This window comes from Musa acuminata, chromosome BXJ3-2, assembly GCF_036884655.1.
Source record: "Musa acuminata AAA Group cultivar baxijiao chromosome BXJ3-2, Cavendish_Baxijiao_AAA, whole genome shotgun sequence".
Lineage (NCBI taxonomy): Eukaryota > Viridiplantae > Streptophyta > Magnoliopsida > Zingiberales > Musaceae > Musa > Musa acuminata.
The window spans coordinates 18,372,312-18,399,484 of record NC_088350.1 but is presented as its reverse complement, the minus strand read 5'-3'; the positions used below and the strand labels follow the sequence as shown (position 1 = coordinate 18,399,484).

Genomic DNA, 27,173 nt, shown 5'->3' with positions numbered 1-27,173 from the left:
AGTAATAAGTGTCCTCCTCCTTAAGATTTGTGATTATTTCTAAGAGAGATGTGGGGCTTGTTAAGGTTGTCTCCTAAACTTATGAAAAGGAAGAGTTATAAGAGAGTAGTTGGTCTTTTCCCATTGAAGGAAGACCGTTAGTGTACACCGGTGGCCTCGACGGAAGAGAAATCGAGAGTGGACGTAGGTCACAACGATCAAACCGCTATAAATTTGGTGTGCACTCTCTTTCTGCTCTTCATTACTATTATTTTCTGTTTTAATTGCTTATTACACTTATTTCAAGTAAAGCACACTTTCGATATCATTTCTGATACGGGCTTTATCGAAACGATTCTTCTAAATCGTCGATGTTTTTATGATAGCACTAATTCACCCCCCCCCCCCTCTTAGTGTCAATTTTGGTCCTAACAGAATATGCTATTTACTATGTCAGTCAGAGTGTCATTCACCTCTCTAAGAATTCAACATATCATTCTAGATCCAAGCACATTGATGTAAGATATCACTGAATTTGTGATGTATTTGAGATAAAAGAATTACACTTAAAAAATATACATACTAATAAGAATTAATCAGACATGTTGATAAAGTCTTTACCTAAGGAGAAACTTGAAGCATGTATATGAAGAGTGGGCTTAGTACAGCCCACCATATAAGCTTAAGGGGGAGAATTATTGGGTCCAACCCATAAGTGGGCTTGGACTAGTTGATTTAGGCATTGAGCCCAAATCTAATTTATTAAAAAAAATAAAAAAAAAAAGGGGGGGGGGGAGTGGAGATATGCGCGAGGGGGGTGCGTGCGAATGGTGGAAACTATGGCAACGTAGAAAAAGAATAGAGGAGAAGAGGAGAGAAAAAGTTAGGTTTTTAAGTTTTTGCTAGACTTCAAATGGCTAAACTTCATCAATTTTGACCTAAATTTTATATGAAAAATCCTTACAACAAGCTCTATAATTCTAATAGTATCAATCTATAGTTTATCCTCTCTGAGATATTTTTCTACTATACCCACTTGGTGAGATCTAAAATTTTCTTTTCATGAAATATATCTATGGTGATGATGATATGTTATTGTTGAGCCAAGATCTGTGTTCTTGATATTATTATAATTATTTAGTTATTCTAGAGAAGATTTATTATAAACCTATTATCATTATTGGTGATAGTGAAAGTTTGAAGTGAACTACGGTCCCGTGGTTTTTTTCACATTCGGTTTTCTACGTAAAAATTTGGTATCTCACTTTATGATATACTTACTTTTAGTAACAATTAGCATTTTAATAAGAAACTCATTTTAATATACAAAGAAGGAAAAGAATTATTTCACTATAATATTTTTTTCCCAAAACATCATAACACAAAACTCATGGCTCATGCTTTCACCGTTCTCATTAAGTTCATTATTCATTATCATCGATTTCTTCATTTATTATAGTTTAAATATTTTGATTTTCATTCTAAATGTAACCATTATTATTAAATATTTTATTTAATATCATTAAAATTCTTCATTATGGTCCAAACGTTATAAATTTGAATTAATTCTTGAACGTTACGAAGTTGGTAATAATAAATGTTCTTGATAGGAGAACGTCTATATAAACAAGAGTTTTGGTCCCTAGCTTAATATCTCTCTCAAGTTTTAAGAATTTCCTACGTTGTCTAAAGTAAGAGTTCTGAGCCAAGAAGTGCCAAAATAAAAAGAAAAATCGTTGCTGAAATTCTTAACAACAATGGTTGGAGGTACGTAATATTCGTTTCCACATTAGTTTTCTTATGTTTCTATTATAATGGTTTAGAAATATATTTTGGTATTAAAATTTCTAAAAGTTTATCTTAGAGCCATTTACCTCTACTTTGAAATGAAAGAGCTTTGATTTTTAATACCATGAATATGGCTTGATTTTAGTTTCTTTTTGAAACTTCTTGATATATTTCATGTTGAAAATCATGAGGATATAATATTTTTAGTTAGTAAAATACTCATATTATGTATAAATATTTGGTTATATTAATTCATGCTTATGAGTCAATTTTATATGTTCAAAATGTCTAGTGACTCATATAATCTTAATTAATTAGGAATTAGTCACGGCATCCTTAATTAATTAAAATTATATATAAAATTAAAATAAGGATCACATAAGTAATTAGACATAATATTATGACTGATTATATTTAATATAATAATTATTATCTCATAGGATCTTTTATTATATTCATATAATCAATCATGATAAAATATTATATTATTTTCATAATTTACCCATACGGATTATGAATTGAAATATAATTTAATAGTTTTATCATAAAGACTATTTGAATCTATTTAAATTAAAATTTTAGCCCACGGTCAATTTTTATATCAAGAGATTCATCGGCATGCTTCACATTCCTAAAATATGTAATTTAAACTATTAAACCTCAAATTTTGATATAAATATGTTTGATTTTATGTAGTTTCTCAAATTATTAATCTCTTATATTTGATATGACATTCTCAAACTCAAAGGTGATAACTATAAGATATGAAAAGAGAGGATTCTCCTCCATTTATGGTGGATGGATATTAATTATACTATTAGGAAAGATGAACCACCTACAGTCACTAATACAAGCACTCCAACTGAGATCGCGTTATATGAGCAATAGGAGCAATCCAATCAACTCAGCGTGATGTTTATCAAGATTAAAATAACTGCAAGCATATGTGGTTCTATTGACCAGCATAAGAAGGTCCGAGACTTGCTACAAGTTATCGATGAGCAATTCGTCACTTCGGAAAAGGCACTAGAAAGTATCCTAATAATAAAATTCTCATCCCTCGGACTCATCAACATAAAGGGTGTGTGTGATCATATAATGCAAATACTAGATATTATAACTCAACTTAAGAAACTCAAGGTTAATATGTCAGAATCCTTCTTAGTGCACTATATTCTGAACACCCTTCCACATCAATACGGGTCATTTAAGATTTCATACAACACAATAAGGACAAATGGTCAATCAATGAATTAATGATCATGTGTGTTCAAGAAGAAGAGAGGCTAGTGATAGAATTGAGTGAGAGTGCATTGGTGGTAACTGACAAAAATAAAGCCAATCAGAAAGCTCATCAATAGGGAAAAGATAAAATATCACCCCAACCTGATATTAAGAAAGAAGCAAAGTGTTTCCTTTGTAAAATGAAGGGACACTTGAAAAAGGAATGCACAAAATTCCAATAATGGCTTGAAAAGAAATGTAAACCAACCTTGTTTGAATGTTATGAATCTAATATGGTTAATGTTAATATTAACACCCGGTAGATTGACTCTATATTAACAATCTATATTGCAAACTCTTTGCAGGGTATGCAAAACCTAAAGAAGCTAGTGGGAAGTGAGCAAAGTATCTTATCAGATAATAAGATGGGCTCACATGTGGAGGTAATTGGAACATGCATTTTAACATTTTAACTTTAAGTAATAGTTTTGTTTTAAATTTTAAATTTTAAATTTTAATATTTTTAATTTTTATTTCATAAGATTCATCTTTTGACATGTTTCACATTAGTAAAACATGCAATTTAAACTATTAAACCTCAAATTTTGATATAAACATGTTTGATTTTATGTAGTTTCTCAAATTATTAATTTCTCTTATATTTGATATGACATTCTCAAACTCAAAGGTGATAACTATAAGATATGAAAAGAGAGGATTCTCCTCCATTTATGGTGGATAGATATTAATTATACTATTAGGAAAGATGAACCACCTACAGTCACTAATACAAGCATTCCAATTGAGATCGCGTTATATGAGCGATAGGAGTAATCCAATCAACTCAGCGTGATGTTTATCAAGATTAAAATAACTGCTAGCATACGTGGTTCTGTTGACCAGCATGAGAAGGTCCGAGACTTGCTACAAGTTATCGATGAGCAATTCGTCACTTCGGAAAAGACACTAGAAAGTACCCTAATAATAAAATTCTCATCCCTCAGACTTATCAACATAAAGGGTGTGTGTGAGCATATAATACAAATACTAGATATTGTAGCTCAACTTAAGAAACTCAAGGTTAATATGTCAGAATCCTTCTCGGTGCACTATATTCTGAACACCCTTCCACATTAATACGGGTCATTTAAGATTTCATACAACACACATAAGGACAAATGGTCAATCAATGAATTAATGATCATGTGTGTTCAAGAAGAAGAGAGGCTAGTGATAGAACTAGGTGAGAGTGCATTGGTAGTAACCACTCTCGGGAAGAATAAAACTGACAAAAATCAAGCCAATCAGAAAGCTCATCAACAGAGAAAAGGTAAAATATCACCTCAACCTGATATTAAGAAAGAAGCAAAGTGTTTCTTTTGTAAAATGAAGGGACACTTGAAGAAGGAATGCACGAAATTCCAACAATGGCTTGAAAAGAAAGGTAAACCAACCTTGTTTGTATGTTATGAATCTAATATGGTTAATATTAATATTAACACTAGGTAGATTGACTCTAGATCAATAATCTATATTATAAACTCTTTACAAGGTATACAAAACGTAAGAAAGTTAGTGGGAAGTGAGCAAAGCATCTTATCAGATAATAAGATGAGCTCACATATAGAGGCAATTGGAATATGCAATTTAATATTTTAAATTTAATTAATAGTTTTATTTTAAATTTTAAATTTTAATATTTTAATATTTTTAATTTTATATCATGAGATTCATCTTTTGACATGTTTCACATTGGTAAAACATGTAATTTAAACTATTAAGCCTCAAATTTTGACATAAACATGTTTAATTTTATGTAATTTCTCAAACTATTAATTTCTCTTATATTTGATATGGCATTCGAAACTTAGGGGTGATAACTATAAGATGTGAAAAGAGAGGATCCTCCTCCATTTATAGTGAATGGATATTGATTATACTATTAGGAAAGACAAACCACCTATAGTCACTAATACTAGCACTTCAACTAATATCACGTTATATGAACGATGGGAGCAATCCAATCGGCTCAATGTGATGTTTATCAAGATTAAGATAACTGCTAACATATGTGGTTCTGTTGACCAGCATGAGAAGGTCTGAGACTTGCTACAAGCTATCGATGAGCAATTCGTCACTTCGGAAAAGGCACTAGAAAGTACCCTAATAATCAAATTTTCATCCCTCAAACTCGTCAACATAAAGGGTGTGCGTGAGCATATAATACAAATGTGAGATATTATGGCTCAACTTAAGAAACTCAAGGTTAATATGTCAGAATCCTTCTTGGTGCACTATATTCTGAACACCCTTCCACATAAATACGGGCTATTTAAGATTTCATACAACACACATAAGGACAAATGGTCAATCAATGAATTAATAACCATGTGTGTTCAAGAAGAAGAGAGGCTAGTGATAGAACTTGGTGAGAGTGCATTGGTGGTAACCACTCATAGGAAGAATAAAACTGACAAAAATCAAGCCAATTAAAAAGCTCATCAGCAGGGAAAAGGTAAAATACCACCCCAAGCTGATATCAAGAAAGAAGTAAAGTATTTCTTTGTAAAAAGAAGGGACACTTGAAGAAGGAATGCATGAAATTCCAATAATGGCTTGAAAAGAAAGGTAAACCAACCTTGTTTGTATGTTATGAATCTAATATGGTTAATGTTAATATTAACACCCGATAGATTGACTCTATATCAACAATCTATATTGCAAACTCTTTGCAGGGTATGCAAAACCTAAGGAAGCTAGTGGGAAGTGAGCAAAGTATCTTATCAGATAATAAGATGGGCTCACATGTGGAGGTAATTGGAACATGCATTTTAATATTTTAACTTTAAGTAATAGTTTTGTTTTAACATTGGAAATGACCTTTTATGTACCAAATTTCTCATAAAACTTAATTTTTGTTTCCAGACTCATATTAGTTAGATATTTCTTTAATTTTCAGGATGCAACATTTTGTTTATTATATAAATCTGATTGTTTTGGGAAATGTATTTTATTTGATGGTCTTTATCATATTTTCTTACAAAATGATGACACTCAAAGTTCAATGTATGTTCACGCTAGTACTAAAAAGTATAATATTAATAAAGACTCATCTATGTTATGACATCGGAGATTAGGACATATCTTCATAATGATGGAGTACTTAGTACTCTTGATTTTACTAATTTTAAGACTTGTGTGGATTGTATTAAGGGAAACCAAACCAACAAGTCCAAAAAGAGTGCTAATAGGAGTTCAGACATATTAAAGATTATTCATATTGATATATGTTGTCCAGACATAGACACATATGGTCAGAAATTCTTCATCTCCTTTATAGATGATTACTCACGATATATTTATATCTATTTGCTTCATAACAAAAGTAAAGCATTTGATACCTTCAAAATCTTTAAGGCTAAAATTAAGAACTAATGTGGTAAGCAAATTAAAATTATGAGATCAGATAGAGATAGAGAATATTACAGTAGATATACTGAAAATGAACAAGCACTAGTCCTTTTGCTAAGTTTTTTCAAAAACATGGGATTGTTGCGCAATACATTATGCCTAGTTCTCTAGACCAGAATGGTGTTACAGAAAGAAGAAACCAAACATTATTACATATGGTGCAGAGTATACTTAACAATTCCAATTTTCCTAAGTCCTTGTGGACGGAAGCACTAAAGACGGTCGTGTATATGTTAAACCGAGTTCTAACCAAGGCTGTCCTAAAGACACCATTTGAATTATGAAAAAGTTAAAAATCGAGTTTACAACATATGCACATTTTGGGATGTCCGTATGAGGTCAGGATATATAATCCACAAGAGAAAAAACTAGACTCGAGGACTATTAGTGGGTAGTTCATTACATATGTCGAAATGTCCAAAGGTTATAGGTTCTATTATCCATCTCACACGACTAGGATTATGGAATCAATAAACAATAAATTTCTTGAGAATGACATGATCAATGGGAGCAATCAGTTCAGGAACATAGTTTCTGCATATGATCATATAGAATCTCAACCTTCCACATCAAATGATAGATTAGTTATAGTTCATAGGACTCCTTAAGTACAAACTAGTGCATAGATCAAGCAGTTCAGGAATTACAACAAGCTCCCGAACAACTAGATGAATCACAAATTTCTCAGAGAAACATTGGTATAACATTAAGAAGATTTACTAAAAATAAAAGATGAGCAATTCCTAGTGATTATGTTGTATATCTACAAGAATTTGATTATAATATTGAAATAAAAAATGATCCTGAAACCTTTTCACAGGACCATGAGTTACAAAGAATCAAATTTGTGACACGATGTCATCTCCGAGGAACTTCATGGTCATCAACAGCTTCGTCGTAGCAATGGCCTTCGCCACGGGTTCCGCTCACGGTCCAACTCAAACATGGTCGGTGATAGGTTTGATGGGTTTCATGTGTTTGGCTCTCCTTATTTCCAACATAGATTGTTTATGGCCAAGAGAGAAGACGCAACGCCAAGATCATCCGACTTAGAATCCAGATATTAATGTGGCATAAAAGCTTCATAGAAGGCATTTTGGTAGATGGTAGCATTTATTTGTGAAGTCATCAGAAAGGTAGAAAACCAGATCTCCTCATTGATTAATAATAAGGTATAGTTTTGACAAAAAATAAATAAATAAATCATTTAAGAAGATATAAATATGCACTATAGCTAATTGACAACAGATTAAAAAAGAAAATTTTTTTAATGCTCTCCCGAGTTAAATGACGGTAGGGATCCATGTAACTGTCTACAAATAATCAAAATTTTATAACTTGTTGTTGTTACTGTATCTATATATGTGAAATAAATCATCATCTTCTCCAAAAATGTATCTAAAAGCAGTGCTTCAGTAGGAAGCGGAAGTCCTTCCCAGTTCTTATCTATTGGTGCTCCTCAATTCACCAACATATCACTATCAAAACACAAGAATCTATTAAAGCTATATTTTCTGGTATGTAAGTCTTCTTAACAACTGACTATGTTTATTTGTTCTGCCTTCAATGTTGTTATTTCAAATTTATTTTTCATACGATTTCATTAAATGGTAAACGAACCAGTTATGATAAAGATGGATTTTGGTTGCTTGGTTTCGAGATTATTAAAATCTTAAGGAAGGTGTGAGTTGATGTTAATGTGTTTAAATTAAGATTAGTGATATGGTATATTTTGGCGGCCTGGACATGTCACCGTTGACACCGCATGTCAAATCGGAGCCCTACACCGCATGCCTAATCGGAGCCCTACACCACCCGTCCCGTCTCGGGAGCTCGTACCAAGAAGATATGTCACACGTCTCATCCCGAGAGCTCGAGGCGATGCCTTCTGACGCCGCTCTATGCATCCCAGAATGGCGGCCAGTCAGAAGGGTCGTCTCATCTCTCGGGGGTCAGTAGTAGCGACGTCGAATCGACGCACCATCAACCCTCGTGCCACAGTATAAAATGCCTGGCTGGCCTCCGGCCAGGAAGAGACAAGAAAAAAAAGGAAAAAAGCAATCCCTCTCATTAGTAACTTGCTCATCGGAGGGGCCACTGTCACTACCCGAGTCTAATGAGCCAACTAGCCAATAACTTTATTTTGGTCCTTTAACCACGGACCAAAATACTTAAGCGAGAGTTAATATAGTGCACTCATCAGGCCCATATAATCCAATCATACACATTGCCCACTTCCGATATGGGACTAATGGGATGTTACAATATCCCCAACTCAATTAGCTTGACGTCCTCGTCAAGACCCAACATAACTCAGATCGAAACCTAGCATAGTGCATGTGAGGTTTTAACATAGTGGTGGCTCCATGCCATGATGAGTTCTCGACTCCATCCATGGATAGCCCTTTCCTAATACCAAATATCATGACTCGAGTCTGATGAGACAACTGGTCAATAACTCCATTTTGGTCCTTCAACCATGGACCCAAATGCTTAAGCAGGAGTTAACGTAGTACACTTATCAGGCTCATATAAGTCAATCATACTCATTGCCCACTTTCAATGTGAGACTAATGGGATGTTATAGCCACGGTCGGGTATCACCCGGCGGAGGCCATTTTTGCAAGAGGGCGGCCACTCATCGACGGTGAGGGACTCGGCACGGGAGCGCGATCCACCCGGCACCAAGGAGTCGCCAATTAGCCCCGATCCCGACAAACGCCCACCAGCTCCTTCCCGAGAGCTCGGGTACCTCATCATCCGAATCACCCTGTAGAATGCTCCCGACATCGGCCCGTGGACCTAGCTATGCTGACTCAACAGCCACGGCATATATGTTGTCTAACAATTAGAATAGGACTGTGATGTTGTGTGTCATAGATCGATTAACGATCCTAAAATTCGAATCTAAATAGTGCTAGTTTCAGTTTGGCTGAAACAATATTAAATATCATATCATCGCTGACTCAATATTAATTAGATGTCTTATTAGTCCAACGTGTTAATGAAACAGCGCACGAAATTATAATATAGAGCGTAACAATATTAATCATAACCTTATGATTAAACCAATTGTCGTATGAGTTAAATACCTGCTCACTATTATGAGTTGGAAGAAGTCATTATAAAAAATTTTAATATTGATAGACTAATTAGTTCATCACACTAAAGTTGTGACATCCGGTATTAGAATGGATCGAGTTTTTTTGACATAATGAAAGGGCCCAGATAATAAAAGGCAAAAACTCGTCGTAACATGGAGTCATGAGTTTGATTTGGGCTATGTCCTTGATAGAATGTCAAACTAAGTGAGAGAAATTATAATACTTCCATTAGTCTCGTAGTAATAGTAGATAAGAGATTTTAATCAGAAATATACCATTATCGAATTTAACTTAAACATTTTAATCAGAAATTAAATCAAACCAAATTCGAAGTTCGGCATAGCTATATAAGTGCATAAGCACGACGTGGTGAATCTGACGCATGGAGATGGACAGGTTCTTCATTCGTTTTGTTAACTATTGTTAGGAGAGGAATCTGCATCACAAGATCCATGGAAGCATAGTAAAAGTACTCTGTTTCAAAAAGGCCAATATATATTGATAGCTACTATTAGGATCTATTGCACGCACGAAGGTAAGAAAAAGGAAAAAGAAAAATGGAGTTTCTTATGAGAAATTTGTTCATTTTTAAATACAGTGGCATTCATAAAAAAATCTAACATGATATTTGTTGGTGAACAAATGTGTCATGGCTGATGAGTCAGCACGGCCCGGTCCACGGGTCGATGTCGGGAGTCTTTCGTCGACTGAGTTGGATGCCGAGGTCGATCAGACCCTCGCGATAGGGTATTGATCAATATTTCTTGGTCCGAGCGCCTTGGTACGGATTCTGTCTTGGTACGTGGGGGTGCTCTCCTTGTTAACTCGACTATAACGTGGCGTGACATCAGTTGTGATATGTCTTGGATCCAAAATATACCTTATCAATATTAGTGTGTAAGCACCTATCAAGGAGGCAAAAAAAAAAAAAAAAAAAAGAGTATGGCATTCAAATCAGTCTGTCATCCACACGTGACATGGAGTGTTAAAAATTTTAAAATCATAGATCATGGCTAAAGGTTTCAATTGCAACGATAATGATAGAAAAATTGAAGGTAAGTTAATTGTTTTGTCTGATAATAGGAGGTAACTAAAAACGTTTAGCTTCTCGTCGAGATAGATTAGATGCATGTTTGTACGTAGAAATATACACGTGAAATCTGATTCAGATTTCTCTACCAAACTTGATGACGAAAAAAGCTGTTGAAAACATGTTTCCACATACAAATCACAGTTGGAGAAGCAAACAAATGTCTCATTTAGTCAAAGTCAAATCTCAGTTCCCAAGTACTTTTTACAATACGTAGCAATAACATGTCCTCTCTAAGATAAAAGCATCAGTTTAACATTGCACTGACACTCTGTGGCTTTCTTCTCACTCTGCCCTACTAACAATGCCATTACCATCTGAATCAGCTGCTTCTGTTGGAAACGCTACTTATGTCATGCAAAACTAGTATATGTAAACTAGAAATAGGCAAAGAAAGAAAGGTTTTGATGATTGCCAATCCAATATAAAAGTTCAGATTGCTCTGGAAGTTGCCAACGGACGATCTGACAATGAATTAATGTTGATCAGTCACTGCCAATCATAAAGATTAAGTATATATAATGCTTGTGAGTTTAACAAAAGCAGCTAATTTGATACCTCTGTGTCAGCTTTCTGATGGCTTAGGGCTCGGCTGGTCTTGCCTTCTTCAGCGATTCGATCTTAGATTTCAGTTTTGCAATCTAATCGACCAAAGATATCTCAGTTGGTGAACAGATTTTGAGAAACCAAAAGAAAACACATGAAGCAAAACAGAAGAACAAAAGCACTACTGTTGCGGACATTCAAGATTTACTACTAGTATCTATATTTAGCTCTTCTAACATCAACAAGGAAAGCATAAACACACTTATATTGTCCATGATCATATTGAGTTCATATTCAACCAGACAGTAGTCTAATATTACTCATATCAGAAATTATACTGCACTGAAATGAAAATATGTTTGCAGATTCTTCCAAGGAAAACCAAAAGAAGTGCATTCTGCAGATATTTGCCCTCAAAAATTGATGTATCCCTTACTATAAAGAACATTTGTCTTGTGTGGTACTTTGTCAGAATACCCTCCTCTATTAGATTGTTACCCATCTATTCTCTCTCTCTCTCTCTCTCTCCACAAGAGAGCATCATTGTGCAACGCTAAGATGACTGCCCTCATCACCAAACGATCTCTTAGAAGTCGAAGCTTGGCACTCAGCTTATCTTGCCAAATACTACAAGGATGCCCGCAAAGCAAAGAGAAAGATGAGAATGCAGAAGAAAGACAGACAGAATAGTTCCTCGCCCTCAAGATCCACAACATGTGGGAAGATGCATCTCATACCTGTGATTGTGAAGCTTTGGTTTCGGCAAGCAGCCTCTTGTGCTGCTTTGCCAGTTCCGCCGTCCTCTTCTTGCACAACCACAACTGGTCTTCGTTGCTGCGCCTTTCCGTCTACAGCAAGACATCATCAACGGAGAAAAGGAGCTGGAAAGGGGGAGAAGGAACAGGGACATGGCAGGAGCAAGACGAACGAACCGGGTACCATTCCTCGGCGACCTTCCTCATCGAGATGCGGTAGCGCATCCTGTGAATCTGCACGTTCATGCTGCGGACTTCCTCCTGGCAGGCGTGTAGCTCCCTTTCCAAGGCTGATGGCCCGGCCGCATATGGATCACCAGGCGACGAGCTCTCGCCGATATCTTCGTTGTGCCTTGGGTGACGTTGCAGATGCCCGGGCTGGTCGGCGGCGTTGAGAGCGTTGTGTTTTTCTGAAGGGGCAGCCAGTGCTGTTGTGGGGGTAGGAGTACCTTCGGAGACCGATAAGGCCTGCAGCTGAGGAAGATCTTGAGGTCTAAGAAGAAAGGAAGAGATGGGGAAGGAGAGGGTGACAGAGGAGAGGGAGGGAGTCATTCTTAATGCAAGAATGGGAGGCACGTCGTTATAACGAACGAGACTTTCTTGACAAGCTTACTTAGTAACGGCTCGACCTAATGACCGACAACAAACAGACCTTTTGATTTGGTCTTATGATAACATTCTTATTAATTTAATGAAATGACAGACACTATAATAAAATATTTTAACTAAAATTAATAATAAAACTACCCTAACTTTTAAAACTATTATCCTTGATAATAAAATTACATACTTCTGCAATCTTATTTCGAGTTATTCGTAATAGTAGGTCCGCTCTAATGCCCTTAATACAAGGTGTATGTGAACCTTTACGTCGTGATCGAAGTGTTAGCACGGCTTGGTCCAGTCTCGGATGCATAATGTTGCCCACATGGATGCTCGGGTAGTGAGGGCGAGCGTCGGGTCGGGTCGGGTTCGAGCTTTGTCTCTTGAGCATGATCTTCTCTCTTGGCGAGTGGCTTACTTTTCCACCACTAGACTCCTGCACATAGGTCGAGGTCGAGAGGGGATTTCTCGACTCGATCCCTCCGAAACTTAAGTTAGCTTTTGGTGAAATGAGATAGAGTTCAGTGTTTGAAGTCCCCTCCCTCATGATTAAGGAGGGTTAGCTTTTATACCTGCGAGGATGAGTTGGTCATATAGGATCAATTAATTGTAGTCGGCTCCTCGAGCAACTGACTTTAGCTTCTGTACAAGCGCCGACCGACTTGCACAGATCGACACCGTTCGACACCATCTCGAACTTTTCGAGACGATTGTACCATGATGACATTATTCGTACGGAGGGGGTGACAAGCGGCTGCCCACCACGTGTGTGCTACGCATCACATCTTACTTGAGGTTCCACGTTTGCATCATCGTGTCTGTTTACTTGGGTCCACGTGGGCAATGTCAAAATACACCCTATCACAAGGAGTGTTACTTATAAATCCTATTGTATATCTTTTTACATATTTTCTCTTTTATCTTTCTTAGATTTACGAGATAGAAACCTAAGATAAGAAGGATGTAGCTTCCTTAGTCGCATCATCAACTCGCATCTTTGTCAACGAAGAAGAACTGATTGTTCCATAAGAAATTCTATCCTGAATCATCAACAGAGAGTCCATATCAGGGAACTAATCCAAAAAAGTATTGTTGATCTTCTCAATCGTGTAGCTGCAACAAGGACATTAGAACATGTTAACAGCAGTGAAAGAATAATATCAAAACTTAGCTCTCTGCATCGGAGCAAGTAAAGAGGAAACGAAGAAGAAGTTCCTTGCAGAGTTGCTTTGTTTTCGTCACAGCAACCATGGTGTTCATCCACCACCGATGGCACCCACGGCTTAACGAGCTTTTGGTGTGGGTGTTGGGAAGGGCTTTAAGAACTTTATAGATGCTATGGAAGGAACACTCACTATAAAGATGATACGATGAATGCATAGGATTTTTTTTATTTAAAAGAATAAATATAAATTTGATAAAGAATAAATTAAGAAAGAATAATTTAAAATGACAATAACATATGAGCCGATTAGTATTAGTATCCGAGGTAAAATAATTCTAAAAAAAATACTAAAAATTATTGTTTTATACAAATCTCAGTAATAAGAAAAAAAAATAAAAAGGATTCATAAAACTTATCCATAATAGTTGTTATCGAAGGACGAGTACTAATTTACATTAGTCAAAAGATAAAGTACAAACTTTTTAAATAATAAAAAAATATTATATCTTAATAAAATTTTTCACCCTCATCTATTTATTTTAATCTAAATTATTATTTTTTATTTTATTTAATCTTAACTATTTGAATTAATTTTATCACACTTCCCTAATTCAAAAAATAGTTGTAACTTAAAGTTGTCTTTTAAAATTTTAAAAATAAAATTTTTCTTTCATCAAAACTTTTGTCAAAATATTGATAAGTTAATCTTCAATGTTATAATAGTCCATTTGAATTTCTTCTTTATCAATCGGTTTACGAATAAAATTTTGGAATGCTCATAGAAGATAGATTCTTCGTCATTGTAATAGTAGACTTATTGTTAGAGTAGATTTTAGTTAGTGCATCTATTTTTTTTTTAGATATGCTAATATTCGAAGTCAAATTATTTAACATGTTGTACTTGTGGTCGTAACATACTCTACTTCAGAGAGCAATACATTTTTACTTTTTTATCTATAAAACTATACTTGAACCAAGGTACTTTGTCTAATGACTATCAATATAAGAATATAACTTAAAATATTTTACCTCCTCAAATGCAATAATTAAGAGTTCTATTAATATATCTAAGAACTTTTTAAGCTAGCTTTAGGAATTCATTGAAGCTTAATGATTTTTTTTCTTCGTTTATCATGATCAATATTTTTCTTGTTGAATCCTTGTCAGAACAAGCTTAACAAATATAAGGTCATTTTCCTTTTTAGTAGACAATTGCTACATAGACTATAACTCCTTATCAATTTTGACATTTCTCTTCTCTAAGGCCTTTCATTTTTCTTCCTTAATCTTTACATATTCTTCCAAAGTTATCTCCTTATCCTTTTCCTTAGTTGCACCTTCCTTGTCATCGTTAGTCTCTTCGAATAATGTTGACTTTTCTTGTTCCGATAGCTTTTCAATTGTAGACTTATTATCATTGGAGTTTAGGACCTATTCTTTTCTTATGCAGGTGACTCATCAGCTACAGTTCCTCGATTACCACAACCTATGGTATTTCATCTCATAGCCACCATATAAGATAGTTTGCACATACCAATAAAAATTCATATGAATATAGCTTTTATGCTATAATATCGATTCATTAGTAACAATAGGCATATACTGAGAAATACGAAAATAATAAGGAAACACTTTATTTTTTGTTATCTTCACAATTGCTATCAATTTATCTATTTTCTTATCATAAATCAAATATTTTTATCATAAAAAATAACTTAATATCCTTTTCTGATCAGTTGATCTACACTTATGAGATTTTATTTTAAACTATAAATAAATATCACATTATCAATAATTTTTTTACTAAATTTGGTATTCATATCAATTGTTTCCTTTCCTTCCGCTTCAACTTTACTATCATTTTCCATATATACTATAGATTTGATTGAATCATCAAGTCTTTCAAATAAATTTTTATCTCATATTATATGATTACTACATTCACTATTCAAAAACCAAACATGTTTAAAATATTCTTTATCGGATGCTATAAAGAAAATATTTTTTATTCTTTTACTATTATTTTCTTTATGATAATTTGCTTGATTTTTGTTCTAACAATCCTTATTAAGATGGTCATTTTTTTTACAATGAGAGTCGAAAGGAATATTTAGATTTTTGTTTTTGTACCAATAATTTTTTTCAATATATTCAATTTTCTTACAGCAAAAACATTGACGGATTTCTTTGTTACCTTTATTTGAGCTCCTCTAAGCCTCATTTGATCAGCCTCGTCCCTTGCCTTAGCACCATATCATCCATGGTCTCTACTATTTTGATCTCTCCCTTGAGATCTAGTTTTTGAATTTTTTCCTATTGGTCCTTCTTTTCATCTATCTTCATTTGAAGAGCATATTTTCATCTATCTTTATTTGAAGAGCATATTCTAAAATTTCATTTATAGATTTGTTAACTTTTTATTCATGAACTAAAAACAAATTTATTAATTTATCAACATATAATATACTTGTATCTTTAGTTCTCCCTCTTCTTTTTTTTCTTCTTCATCTTCTCTTATTCTCCTATTCTTCCCTTCTCCTCCTCAATGCACCACACCTCCTCTCCTTTTATTTCCTCGTGTGGGAAACAGAGATGCGTGGGAGGCGATGGGATAAAATTACTATTTTTCATTTTTTAACTTTAACAATTTAATCCCTAAAATTTTTATATTTATAAATAGATCCTCTAATTTACAAATAGATCCTTATATAAATTTCAAAAGTGAGAGATATTATAGTCCGTCGGTATGGCCTCTGCCATTTCCCCTTCCTTAACAAGATAGATCTTAACCCTTTTTTAAATTTAAATTATACTTATCATTATATTAATGGTTTATTATGAGTCAACATACCACGTAAGAAAACTTTAACTTGTATTAATTCAAACTTGACGAGGGGGCTTATATGTTACATTTTTTAAAATATAAGAGTTATTTTATATACAAATAAATCATAATGGCTTAAATGATCCATGACAAAAATCACAAGGACTAAAATAGATCTTAATCATTTCTTAAATTTAAATTATATATGTCATTATATTAATGATTTATTGTGAATCAACATGTCACAAAAGTAATCGAGGCTTATATGTTATGTTTTTTTTTATAATATAAAAATTATTTTAGACAGGAGAGTAAACCATAAGGATTTAAGTGGTCCATACAAAAATCACATTAGTTAAAATGGATTTTAACCTAAATCTAAATGATGAAGGTATATGAAGACTTTTCATTATACAATTTTTCACATTTAAAACACATTAAATGCACATTTATGTATAATGGAATTTTCACTATACAAAATATCCCAAGAGAGTAGTTGATGGTAAGATTTTTGAATGAATATGAAGACTCTTTAACTAACTCCCACTATATATGATGAACAGCTGATCTAACTAACTCCCACTGTATATGATGAATAGCTGATTAAAAGATTAAGATTGATAGTATCCTCTTAATTTAATTAATCTTATCCTTGTTACGATAAAAATTCTCCTCGACAATAACTCTCATTATGACCAATTTGACATTTGTACTCAGCTTACAATCTTTGCATTGCTGTCCATAGAACATGGAAGATGTAATAAATGGTCAAAAAGACAACAACTCCAGTCTGAGAAAAAGAAAAATATAGATTATCACTAGCTAAATCATCATAACAAGTCTTATTATTATTTATTGTGTAATCCCTTTTATTATCGTTCACAAATAAAAAGATTAATTGTTGATGATTTTGTATTTCGATCATTATTAATTAAGAATCTATACATCAACCATAAATGATTGGTATATATTAGCAATGACTTCATTCCCCCTTGCCATATATGATTCCCCTGAATTTGGCATGAGTTTATTATAAAGACACGATTGGCACAATTGCAAGTTGATCATCCAAATGAGCTGCCATAATTGCTCTATTTCAAGTAATTAATTATCTACATCAATATTATTATCATCATCCTTGCTTAATTTTGTCAGACATTATTTTATTGCACAGAGTTGTATATCATGTAAAGAAGTTTTATAATATCCTTCAAATCCATATATATCATCACCTCAGAATTCCTTGCTATCACCTCACCTCAAGCATAACTTTTTTATTTTAAGTTCAACCTAACATAGATATATTCTAAACATTATTTCAAATGGTTGTGTGGCACAACAGCTCTTTTTGGTGATATAATTTAATGAAACTATTGCAACCCCCATTTTATTGATTGGTTTCAATCTAAAGTTCTTACAAATCATGTTGGCATAAGGTACACAAGTAACAGATGCTAAAAGATGTCATCTCATAGAATGTCATAAAAGAGATCAATTCCAAAGTCAGGAACCCAGCAGATCCCATCCAGTCTGTAATAAAAAAGAAATCTATTGGAAAATTGATGGATCAAGCTCAAGTTTCTCTTGTACCTCAGTGGAGGGCAGCAACTTCAACATGCATTTTCATAGCTGAACTAAGGAAAAGGTTATAACTTCATATGCTGACATTTTGTATGACACATTCTTCTTTTGTTGGGTTTCCAAGCTGCTCTACACTTGCTCATATTACCTGTTGTTTGTCACTGTAAAAGAGGGGGCTAAAGAAATTGACTCACCACAAGGCCTCATCCCAAGTACAAGAAACTTGGAATTAGTGTGTTCCTATTTTGGCTCATGTTGAGTGGATTTAGTGTGCAGATTACACCAAGCTTTTGTTGGTACTCGATTATCGAAAATAAACTCAAAATTTTATGTTATTATTCTAAAAATATATTTTTATCTATCTATCTTTTTAACAATCCTGATTTGAGTTCTTAGGCTGCTATGTCATTCACACCTTTGGCTCTTAATTTTTCTCATATATTATTTGTCTGGATATCTGAATTGAAATGTATTTTAATCTTTCTCCAATGTACTACTCTATAACAATGAAAGAGAGACACATTTAGAACAAAAGCAATGCAGGCAATTTATCTTCTAGCAAGAAAAGGGCATGACAACCAAAATTCCAAGTGAAGAGACAGAGGGCGTCTACAGGTTACCGCCGCTTTGCTGCCAGAGGTTGATGATGTCGGTGGCCTGGTTGAGGAGAACGATCATGCGCTTCTGCGAGATCCATGGCTTGGCCTCGATCTTGGACTTGAGCTCCTCCCACGCGTCCTTGCGCGGCCAGAAGTAGTAGGGGCTCAGCGGGATGGCGCCGTGGCCCGGGATCACCTGGTCCAGCGCCAGCCCGATGTTCTTCTCCATCCACATGAACCGCAGCACCAGCCTCGGGTTCTCCGGCGGCTTCACCACCATCCCCAACTTCTGCGCACACCAAATCCCATCACAGGACAGGATCAGACAGAAAAAAAAAAAAATAGGGCACCCACAGAAACAAGGTGGTTCGCTTACCTGCTTCTCTTCCGCTTGTTCGGCCTCTTCGACTCGGCTGGCGTCCGACGAGTCATCGAGGGCCGCGCCCGCCCCGGCGGAGGCCAATGGCGTGAGCCTCTTCAATTGCGAGCGGGCGCTGGCGTTTTGGCACTTTGGGTTGCCCTGAGACAGAGAAATGATGCAGGTGGTTGAGGAGGAAGAGAAGGAGGAGAAGAAGACCAAAGGTTTGGGGGAAGCGAGGCGACGGCGCTGTGGGATGGGGAGGATGGGTTGGGCGGTGAGAAAATTCAGAGACTGCATCTTCCTCCTCTTCCCCGCTTTGCTTGGTTCTGCTCTCGTCGGGAGACGAGGCGCCGTCGCAGTTGTTCGCTGGTGCGGGTGGATAAGGAGAGCCATCAAATTTGGCAAACCAAAGCCGGTTGATGGACCGGCCTAATTATTACGCGGCCCAATTTGATGAGGCCCATAAGATAAGGCTATTTGAAAGAACACAAAGTGCTACAATTTCTTTGAGAGAAGATTACGATCACAATTCCAAGGGAAGGAAAGAAAGATGAGGAAAAATAAATTACAATTACAGTTTTGGGAGAAAAATAGTATTTTTGAAGCAAAAAAAAAAGAAAAAAAAAAGTCTAACTCTAAACAGTATTATTTTTTTTTACTAAATTGATTAATTTATTCATTTGGGGATTGATTATTAGAATTATTAATAATAAAAAAATATTTTCTATTGTTTCTTTTTTTATCAAATAAAATAAATTAGATAACAAAATCGACGGCCATTTTGTTATTATCCACAGCTCTTTGCCCCGCGGTGGGAGGATCCAGCCGCCGGCATGGACCTCCTCTCTCTCCCGGCCGGCGGGTCCGTCGCCGCCGCCACCACCACCAGCTCCGCTCTCGCTCTCTTCCCGCCGAACCCCGTCCTCGTCGCCACCAAGCTCGCTGTCAGCTTCTCCAACAAGCTCGCCGCTTGCCGCGCCGTTGTCGTTCGCACCGCCATCTCCGTGCGCGCCTCGTTCCCCTCCCAGGCGGAGGCGACGGCGTCGGGCTCCCTTTGGTCTTCCACTCCTCGTACGCGGTGGATGGTGGTGATGGAGAGGCCCCCGGGCGGCGGCTCCTCCAAACCAGAGGTCATCGATTACTATGTCGAAACCCTCGCGAGCGTTTTGGGAAGGTAGCCGTGGCCTTTGTTTCTGTCTTGCATTTCTTTTTCTTGAGGGGGATTCTTCCTCTTGTTTGGGTGTGCTTAAATTTCGGGGTTCTAAGCAGCGAGAAAGAGGCTCAGATGTGCATTTATGACGCTTCTTGGCGAAGCCAATATGGTTTCTGCTGCGAAATCGACGAGGAGTCATCTCGTGAACTTGCCCGTGAGTTTTCTAAGTCTTTTCCCATCATGCGTGTCTTTATATTCTATTTTTGTCTATTAATTTGTGAGGTTGTGATCATTCTTATACCTCAATTTATCAGCCTTCTGCAAGCTGCTGTCAAACGTTAACTTTTTTAAAGGTGGCTCATCTCCGTTCAAAGCTTGAATTGTTGTAGTAAAGAGCATATTCTTCAAATCCCGGGGTGGTTGCAAACATACCCCGGTGGACATTGATATCATACAATGAAGCAACGTCTCGAGGGAGGAATATTAGCTGCTTGCAGGAAGAGAGTGGGGAGAATTATTTTGGAGCTCGATCCAGTGACTTTGGTTTAGTTCATTAACAATAGGGCTACACCACCATGGTTCTTCAAGAATGTAATCGGGAACATGTTGGACTGCTTAGCTTTATTTGACAAAGTTCAAGTTGTTCATGTGTTTCGGGAAGGAAACCACTTGGCTAATTGGTTAGCAAACTTTGCTAGAGTGAATAGGGTAGATATGTTTTGGAAGGAGGAATGGCCTTCCAAGTTATCTGTTTTGATTACCTCGGATGCTAGAAACAATGGTTGTACTCGTCTTTTGAAGTAATAAACATTTCTAGTGTTTCTTGGGAAAAAAAAGCATATTTTTTAAGTGAAAATGCATCTGAGATCTTTTCCTTAGGTGTCTTGCTGACTGATTTACAATTTACGGATATGTTTAATTCTTCACCGGTTAAACTTTAAATGGAGAACTTTTCCTTGGTCATGTACTAGAATTTTATCCCTTTCTGATCTTAATACTACATAATTGAGAAGAGGAGGATCTCTGATTTAGTAAGTTAGACATCATAATGCTCTATGTCAAAGAAGATGAAACTAAATTTCAGGCTTTTCACAAGATAGGTGTTTGATATTGTTGTCGCCATTTGGATCTTGTATGGTTGAAATGAAGACCTACTGTCATTTAATCTCTATTATAATGTTTATTTTAATTTGTTTCCATAATATTTCAGCTATTAATATTATCTCTGATATTTTGGCATTGACATGATGTGATATACAGGTATGCCAGGGGTTTTGTCCGTTAGACCTGACACAAATGAAGGATATGGTAAGAAAAATTATAGCTACTTGGACCAGTTACCAGCTGATCAAATGAAAACTGATGGCCATACTCGGATATTTTCTTCATCCATTGGAAAAAATGAGCATTGGCTAGTCCGGATCGAGAAACCTGGTGTAGAAGTTGTCACCAAGGCACAAATGGTGGACTACTATGCCCAAACCCTAACAAAGGTTTTGGGAAAGTAAGTTGTTCTCTTTTCATATTTTCCTATCTCTTCCTTGTATTTTTCTCTTTGATACTCATTAAAAGATATTGCAGTGAGAAGGATGCACAAGTCTGCATATATCATATCTCATGGGAAAAGGACTTTGGGTTTTGTTGCCATATTGACGAGGAATACGCACGAGAACTAGCTGGTAAATATTTGTATTTCATAGATGTGAAATATGTCATTGCATCAATGCATCTATATTCAATTGGTCTAAGATGTTCTAAATTGCATGGCAGATGTTCCTGGGGTGTTGTCTGTTTGGCCTGATATGAATTTTGAGTCAGAGAACAAAAACTATAATGGTTTGTCATACTTTCAAGTCATGTAATTCTCATGATGCTTTGTAAATATGTTTTTTTTGGTTGAATATCTTTGCTTCTTTCTTGCAATTTGCAATTCACTTTTACTTCCCTCCTATTATTTTGAATGGCTATGTGAATGCCTACTGCTGACATTTTGCACTACAAGTGTTGATTTGATGTTGATGTATAATTCTTGTGCCATATGTTATGCATTGTGTAATTGAAGTGAAATAGAGGTATAGATATGTAGTTTTGCATGTGCCAACCTTTCATGATTGCTTTCTCAACAGAAGTTGATTTCTTTATTTGGTCAATAGAAGTTTAAGCACCACAATCCTGTAAAGTGCAAGTGGGATTTGACATTTTCTTGATGCCTAGTGATCTGAGAAACAGATAATGTGTCTCTTCCATTTGTCTTGAATACTGAAGCTCGTTCTAGAGCCTGCTACTTTTCACTTCAAGCTGTCCCAGCCCATATCCTAGCTTTCTCTAGGAAATTATGCAATATCTTTAATGCACATGGCAGTCTTTTCCCAAATATCCCTGCATGCAGAATCTCAACCATTCCTACTTGTCACACTTATTTTTAGTGGATGTGAAGTTTATAAACTTATTTTTGCAGAGTTTGGAGGATGTTGGATGAACATGAAGAAAGTTATGGCACATTCCAATGTAGAGGGTGTCAAAAATTAGTAGGTACATACTGATTTTGGTCTCCTTCCTAATTCTCTTCCTCATAGCCAAGTCTAAGTGTCCTTTTAAAAGTATTAGGTATTCCACATTCAAAAATATACTCTCCACCATGTTGTTTAGATAAACACTAATTGATCATTATTTATGGAGATAAACAAGACTAGCCGAAATAAGAATAATCAAGATATTTTTAAATGGAAAAACAACAACATCAAAGAAGGTATGCTTAAATGACAAAAGATTATCAATGTTTGCAATTGAATTGACACAAAAGCATACTTAAATGATAAATTATGTCTTAACCTATATATGTAATCATCTTTAACCAACATAAAATAAGTCTCTAATCTTCAATCTAGTGGAGTTGTGTGACACTTGATACGCCGATATGTACCTAGGAGGAAGAAGAAGAAGAGGAGAAAGGAGGAAGAAGAGGAGGTAGCCGTCCATGATAGCATGGCGAGCGACGGGTGGTGGCATAAGTGGCAGGTGACTCACGAGCTTCATGTATACGACAAAGAGGGCTTGCAAACATGAGCCCTAAATCAGCAATGGATGAGTTATATAGGTTTTCTTTTCTTTTTTTAATAGGCTACCGCCCAAAATGGGCGCAATCCACATCTCAGTTCAGGCTGGGACCGATAATGACTGGTGGCTACGAGCCAAATCGGGTGAAACAACAACTGTTGCTTCACACTTATTGCAACAAGCAGGAAAACTTGCGGCGGAGTGTCACAGACATGGTTGAAATTGATGAAGTCATAAGGCGCCCTTGCAATATTTGTTTGCAAAGGGTTAACTAAGAGGCAATCACATAGAGGCCTCAAAGGACTTGCAAAAGAGAATATTGATTAGATTTAAGAAAATGAGCGATGGACAAGTCCTAACGTCTCACCGAAAGCCGTAGCAAGCAAGCAATACACAAATACTTAGAGAGCAAAGGAAAACAAGGACTTTGAAAGGGAAAAGATAGTTTTAAGTTGACAAACAACTCCTCAATCAAGTGTCGAGGTGTTAGGCAAGTCTATGCACACTTTGCATACAAACTTATGAATCCAAATAGGGACCAACACTACTCAAAGCCCCATCCAACCCTATGTCACCCGAGGGTTCCAAGAGGTTGAGATGGCTGACGTTTTACACAACATTGTAAGCTTGAGAAATCATATCGTGGCACGTGACAACAGGGCAGTTTTGGCCCAGTTTTGCTAAGTTCGGTGAAGCGCCGACAATAGTTAACAAAACCAAGGAAGGATCTTAGCTTACGCACCCTCTTGTCTCCTAATCCATCCATTTTTTTCCTGTTGTTATGCTTCACATCATTCCATTACTATTGCCTAGCACTATTAGCAACTACAAAAATCATGGCCACTTATTGATATTAGATTTGGAAGATCTTGCAAAGAAACTTAGCTGATTAGATTTGGATACATCCACTGTTGTTAAAGTGCAGTGCGTGCAGTCAAGAAGTCAGGAGTTCAAGTCCTAAGTAAACATGTTACGTAATACTTGAATGAAAGGAGTAAATTTTAGAAGAAAAGAGTAGGTAGATTAGTTTTCAAAAATCCGTTACCAAATTTTTAGATACAGCTGTTTAAAATGTTTTCCAAAGAACTCTTTGTTAAAGGTCTCAAGTCAGGTTTCCATCACATACTGTGGTATATGCTAATGCTTTAAAAGAATTTGCTTATAGCGAATAGATGTCAGCATATTTCTTTGTCCTGATATTGAGATATCCTAGTCTGTTTGGTGGTGTCAAGTAAATACAGTCATGTTTTTTATGGTTGAGTTAGGATGACTTTTCACTTAGATGTCATCATAAGTGATGCTTCAAAATGGAAGTTGACTGCTCTACAGAAAGTTGTGAGAAAAGAATAGTTGAACTTCTAAATACCAACTTATAGATGTTGGTAATGTTTGGAAGATGATCAACTGTATCTTTTGCTTAATGTGTTTAATTGTTTGTTCTGATTGTTGGTTATCTTCCTTGGTTAAACTTTAACGTGTTTCTCTTTTTGTCCACTAACATTCACACTGCCAAATTTTTGTTATTTTTTATTTTGAATTTCACAAATGTTCCTTAAGAAAATAGTTTGTTGATTATTTTGGATTCATTGTGGTTGATATGTCATAAATGTTCTTTTTTTTTTTTGCCAAAATATAAGTAGTGAAGATGATGTTTGATCTCAAGACCTTGCTATCAACCGTCACGTGTCATAAATATGTGACAATGATCAAAGTGGTAGATTATCTTATGATGCCCAACTTCTGGTGGACATGAAATAACAAGAAGCCCTAATGTCAAGGCTTGGTTATATGGATATTTTTTTGTCGTTAAGCTTTATTGTGGACAATATCACTTGTCAAGCTTGGAGGATTCAGAACTTTTAGTAGCTTAAGTTTGGATATATATGTTTGCACATGTGCATAGATGATCATATATCTTTTGACTCATTAAATAATTGCAGGTAATGATCCTGATTTATCAGAAACAAATGAAGTGCAGAAAATCAGAACCAAAAGACTTTTTGTGACTGGTAAGATGATATAATTCTTTTAAGCTAAAGCATGCAAAGGTTAAGTTAAACTTCTCTCGCATTGCAAGAACAAAAGGAAGCTGGGACATGAACATTTTATATGAAAAGTTTGATCAGATGTTGCTCCTTGGATGCATGAACTTAATTGGAAGCAATTGAGTCTTTGTCCCTGCCAAATAGTTTTTCAAGTTTTATGATGTTCCCTCTCTTAAATTTGACTTGTCTAGACTTGGGTATTATCAGGTTTTTGATGGTTGATCCTGATGATTCTATCAGATCTTTAGTTGAGATATGTTCTCAAATCAAAGGAAAAAAGACTTGGATAGCAATTTACTTCCAGTATACATATTTTTGGATTATACAGAGAATAGAAATTTTATCATCTATTCACACCATGATAGCATGTTATAAGTGAGATATGATAATTAGTTGCTCCAACAAGGAGAAATCATTCCTTGTGATATAAATCATACTTTTAAGTGACACAGATTTCTTAGACAATGATTGAACCATAGAAAAGTAATACCATCTTTCATGGCTGGTTGTTTCACTCAAATGAGTTGTCGAATATTAGATTGGAATAGTTAGATATTTTTGTTGCATGCAGACCAGGTAAAACACTTGGTGTCATTTTGTCCACCTATGTATGAACTGAATCTGATAAGAATGGAATGATAGAATTTATAGATTGAGCTTCTTTATCTCCACATTTCTGACTTTTCTGCATGCTATATGGGGTGTGCCTACTCCTAGGTGGTCTTAGATGGTCCATTAGAGATCCTTAGTTTGGCTCCAAATAATCGGCCTTTTGTGATAAAGATATTTGGGTGGGACTTATAGCGGCTATACAAATTATCCTGAATTTTCTGATGTTTCATCTCATGATTAAGAAGGTACTTCATTGGTTGCCAATTTTTACTTCTCTCTCGGTGCACTCCATATACATCATGCAGGTGTTCTTTGTATGCTGATCATTTTGAAACTCTTGTTTGCAGGACTATCTTTCTATACGTCTGAGAAAACATTGCGTGCAGCATTTGAAGGTTTTGGTGAGTTGGTTGAAGGTACGTGCAGTTTTTTGTTTTCTATTTATTGTCTTTTATCCGCTTACTGGCACTCTGTTCTGTATCACAACAGTTAAAATTATAATGGACAAAATATCTAAAAGGTCAAAAGGTTATGCCTTTATTGAGTATACAACTGAAGAAGCTGCAAGTGCAGCCCTGAAAGAGATGAATGGCAAGGTAACCAGAGTTCGTCTCTTAAGCAAAACCAAGCATCGATTCAGAAGATTACTTACACTGTCTTTGATGTCTGCAGATAATCAATGGCTGGATGATAGTCGTTGACGTTGCTAGAACTAACCCACCAAAGTACAGCAGAGGGCACCCACGGCCATCAAGCTCATCCGTTTCATCAAACTAAATGACCTCACACGAAATTGACGAAGGCATGGGTGAATGTTTAATTGCCTGGTCCAAGTTTCGGCAAATTACCTGAGTCGCTTTTGCAGATCACTGGGAATGTGCATTCCTTCAGATTTTTTGTCTGTTGGATTCATCCCCTGGTGTAGGTAACTGCAACTCAGATTGTACATTGCTAAATTTAGTGAACTTTTGCTGATGTATTATCATATATCTTGCCTAGCATCTGAAGAAACTGAACTGGGTTCAGCATTTGCCAACAACAGTTAAAGAGGAAGAAATTTATTTCATATTGTATAATCTACTGTAATTGGATCTAATTTCAAAAGTACTATCTGATTCTTTTCAAAGGCTTTTCCAATCTTTGTAAGGATACATGATTAATTGTTTCCTTTTTTCTTCGCCACAAGGCTACATCAGCATTGTACTCTTCTACGTAT

The 27,173-nt window shown here is 35.7% G+C and overlaps 3 protein-coding genes across 6 annotated transcripts; 1 reads left to right on the top strand and 2 right to left on the bottom strand.

The window, feature by feature from the left end:
- Positions 1 to 10,829: 10,829 nt before the first annotated feature.
- On the bottom strand, positions 10,830 to 12,515 carry LOC108952115 (uncharacterized). Its single transcript, XM_065138960.1, has 4 exons — positions 12,135 to 12,515; positions 11,940 to 12,050; positions 11,215 to 11,297; positions 10,830 to 11,120 (listed from the first exon to the last, which is right to left on the bottom strand). The coding sequence occupies exons 1-3, from the start codon at positions 12,507 to 12,509 to the stop codon at positions 11,238 to 11,240; spliced, it is 546 nt and encodes a 181-aa protein (XP_064995032.1). The 5' UTR covers positions 12,510 to 12,515; the 3' UTR covers positions 10,830 to 11,120; positions 11,215 to 11,237.
- Positions 12,516 to 18,652: 6,137 nt separating this feature from the next.
- Positions 18,653 to 19,483, bottom strand: LOC135631864 (small ribosomal subunit protein cS23-like). Its single transcript, XM_065139892.1, has 2 exons — positions 19,106 to 19,483; positions 18,653 to 19,018 (listed from the first exon to the last, which is right to left on the bottom strand). The coding sequence occupies exons 1-2, from the start codon at positions 19,481 to 19,483 to the stop codon at positions 18,740 to 18,742; spliced, it is 657 nt and encodes a 218-aa protein (XP_064995964.1). The 3' UTR covers positions 18,653 to 18,739.
- Positions 19,484 to 19,868: 385 nt separating this feature from the next.
- LOC135582986 (organelle RRM domain-containing protein 1, chloroplastic-like) lies at positions 19,869 to 27,147 on the top strand. Of its 4 annotated transcripts, none has more exons than XR_010494535.1 (11): positions 19,869 to 20,264; positions 20,360 to 20,457; positions 21,504 to 21,747; positions 21,825 to 21,922; positions 22,014 to 22,101; positions 22,702 to 22,775; positions 25,241 to 25,309; positions 26,305 to 26,373; positions 26,447 to 26,553; positions 26,630 to 26,878; positions 26,957 to 27,147. XR_010494535.1 is itself a non-coding variant. In XM_065139890.1 (10 exons), exons 1-10 carry the CDS (start codon positions 19,924 to 19,926, stop codon positions 26,732 to 26,734), a joined length of 1,293 nt encoding a protein of 430 aa, XP_064995962.1. In that variant the 5' UTR covers positions 19,869 to 19,923; the 3' UTR covers positions 26,735 to 27,147. The 4 variants fall into 4 exon arrangements, 2 of the variants coding, with proteins under 2 accessions (XP_064995962.1, XP_064995963.1); XR_010494536.1 differs by having other exon boundaries at positions 26,630 to 26,882; XM_065139890.1 differs by having other exon boundaries at positions 26,630 to 27,147.
- Positions 27,148 to 27,173: the final 26 nt, after the last annotated feature.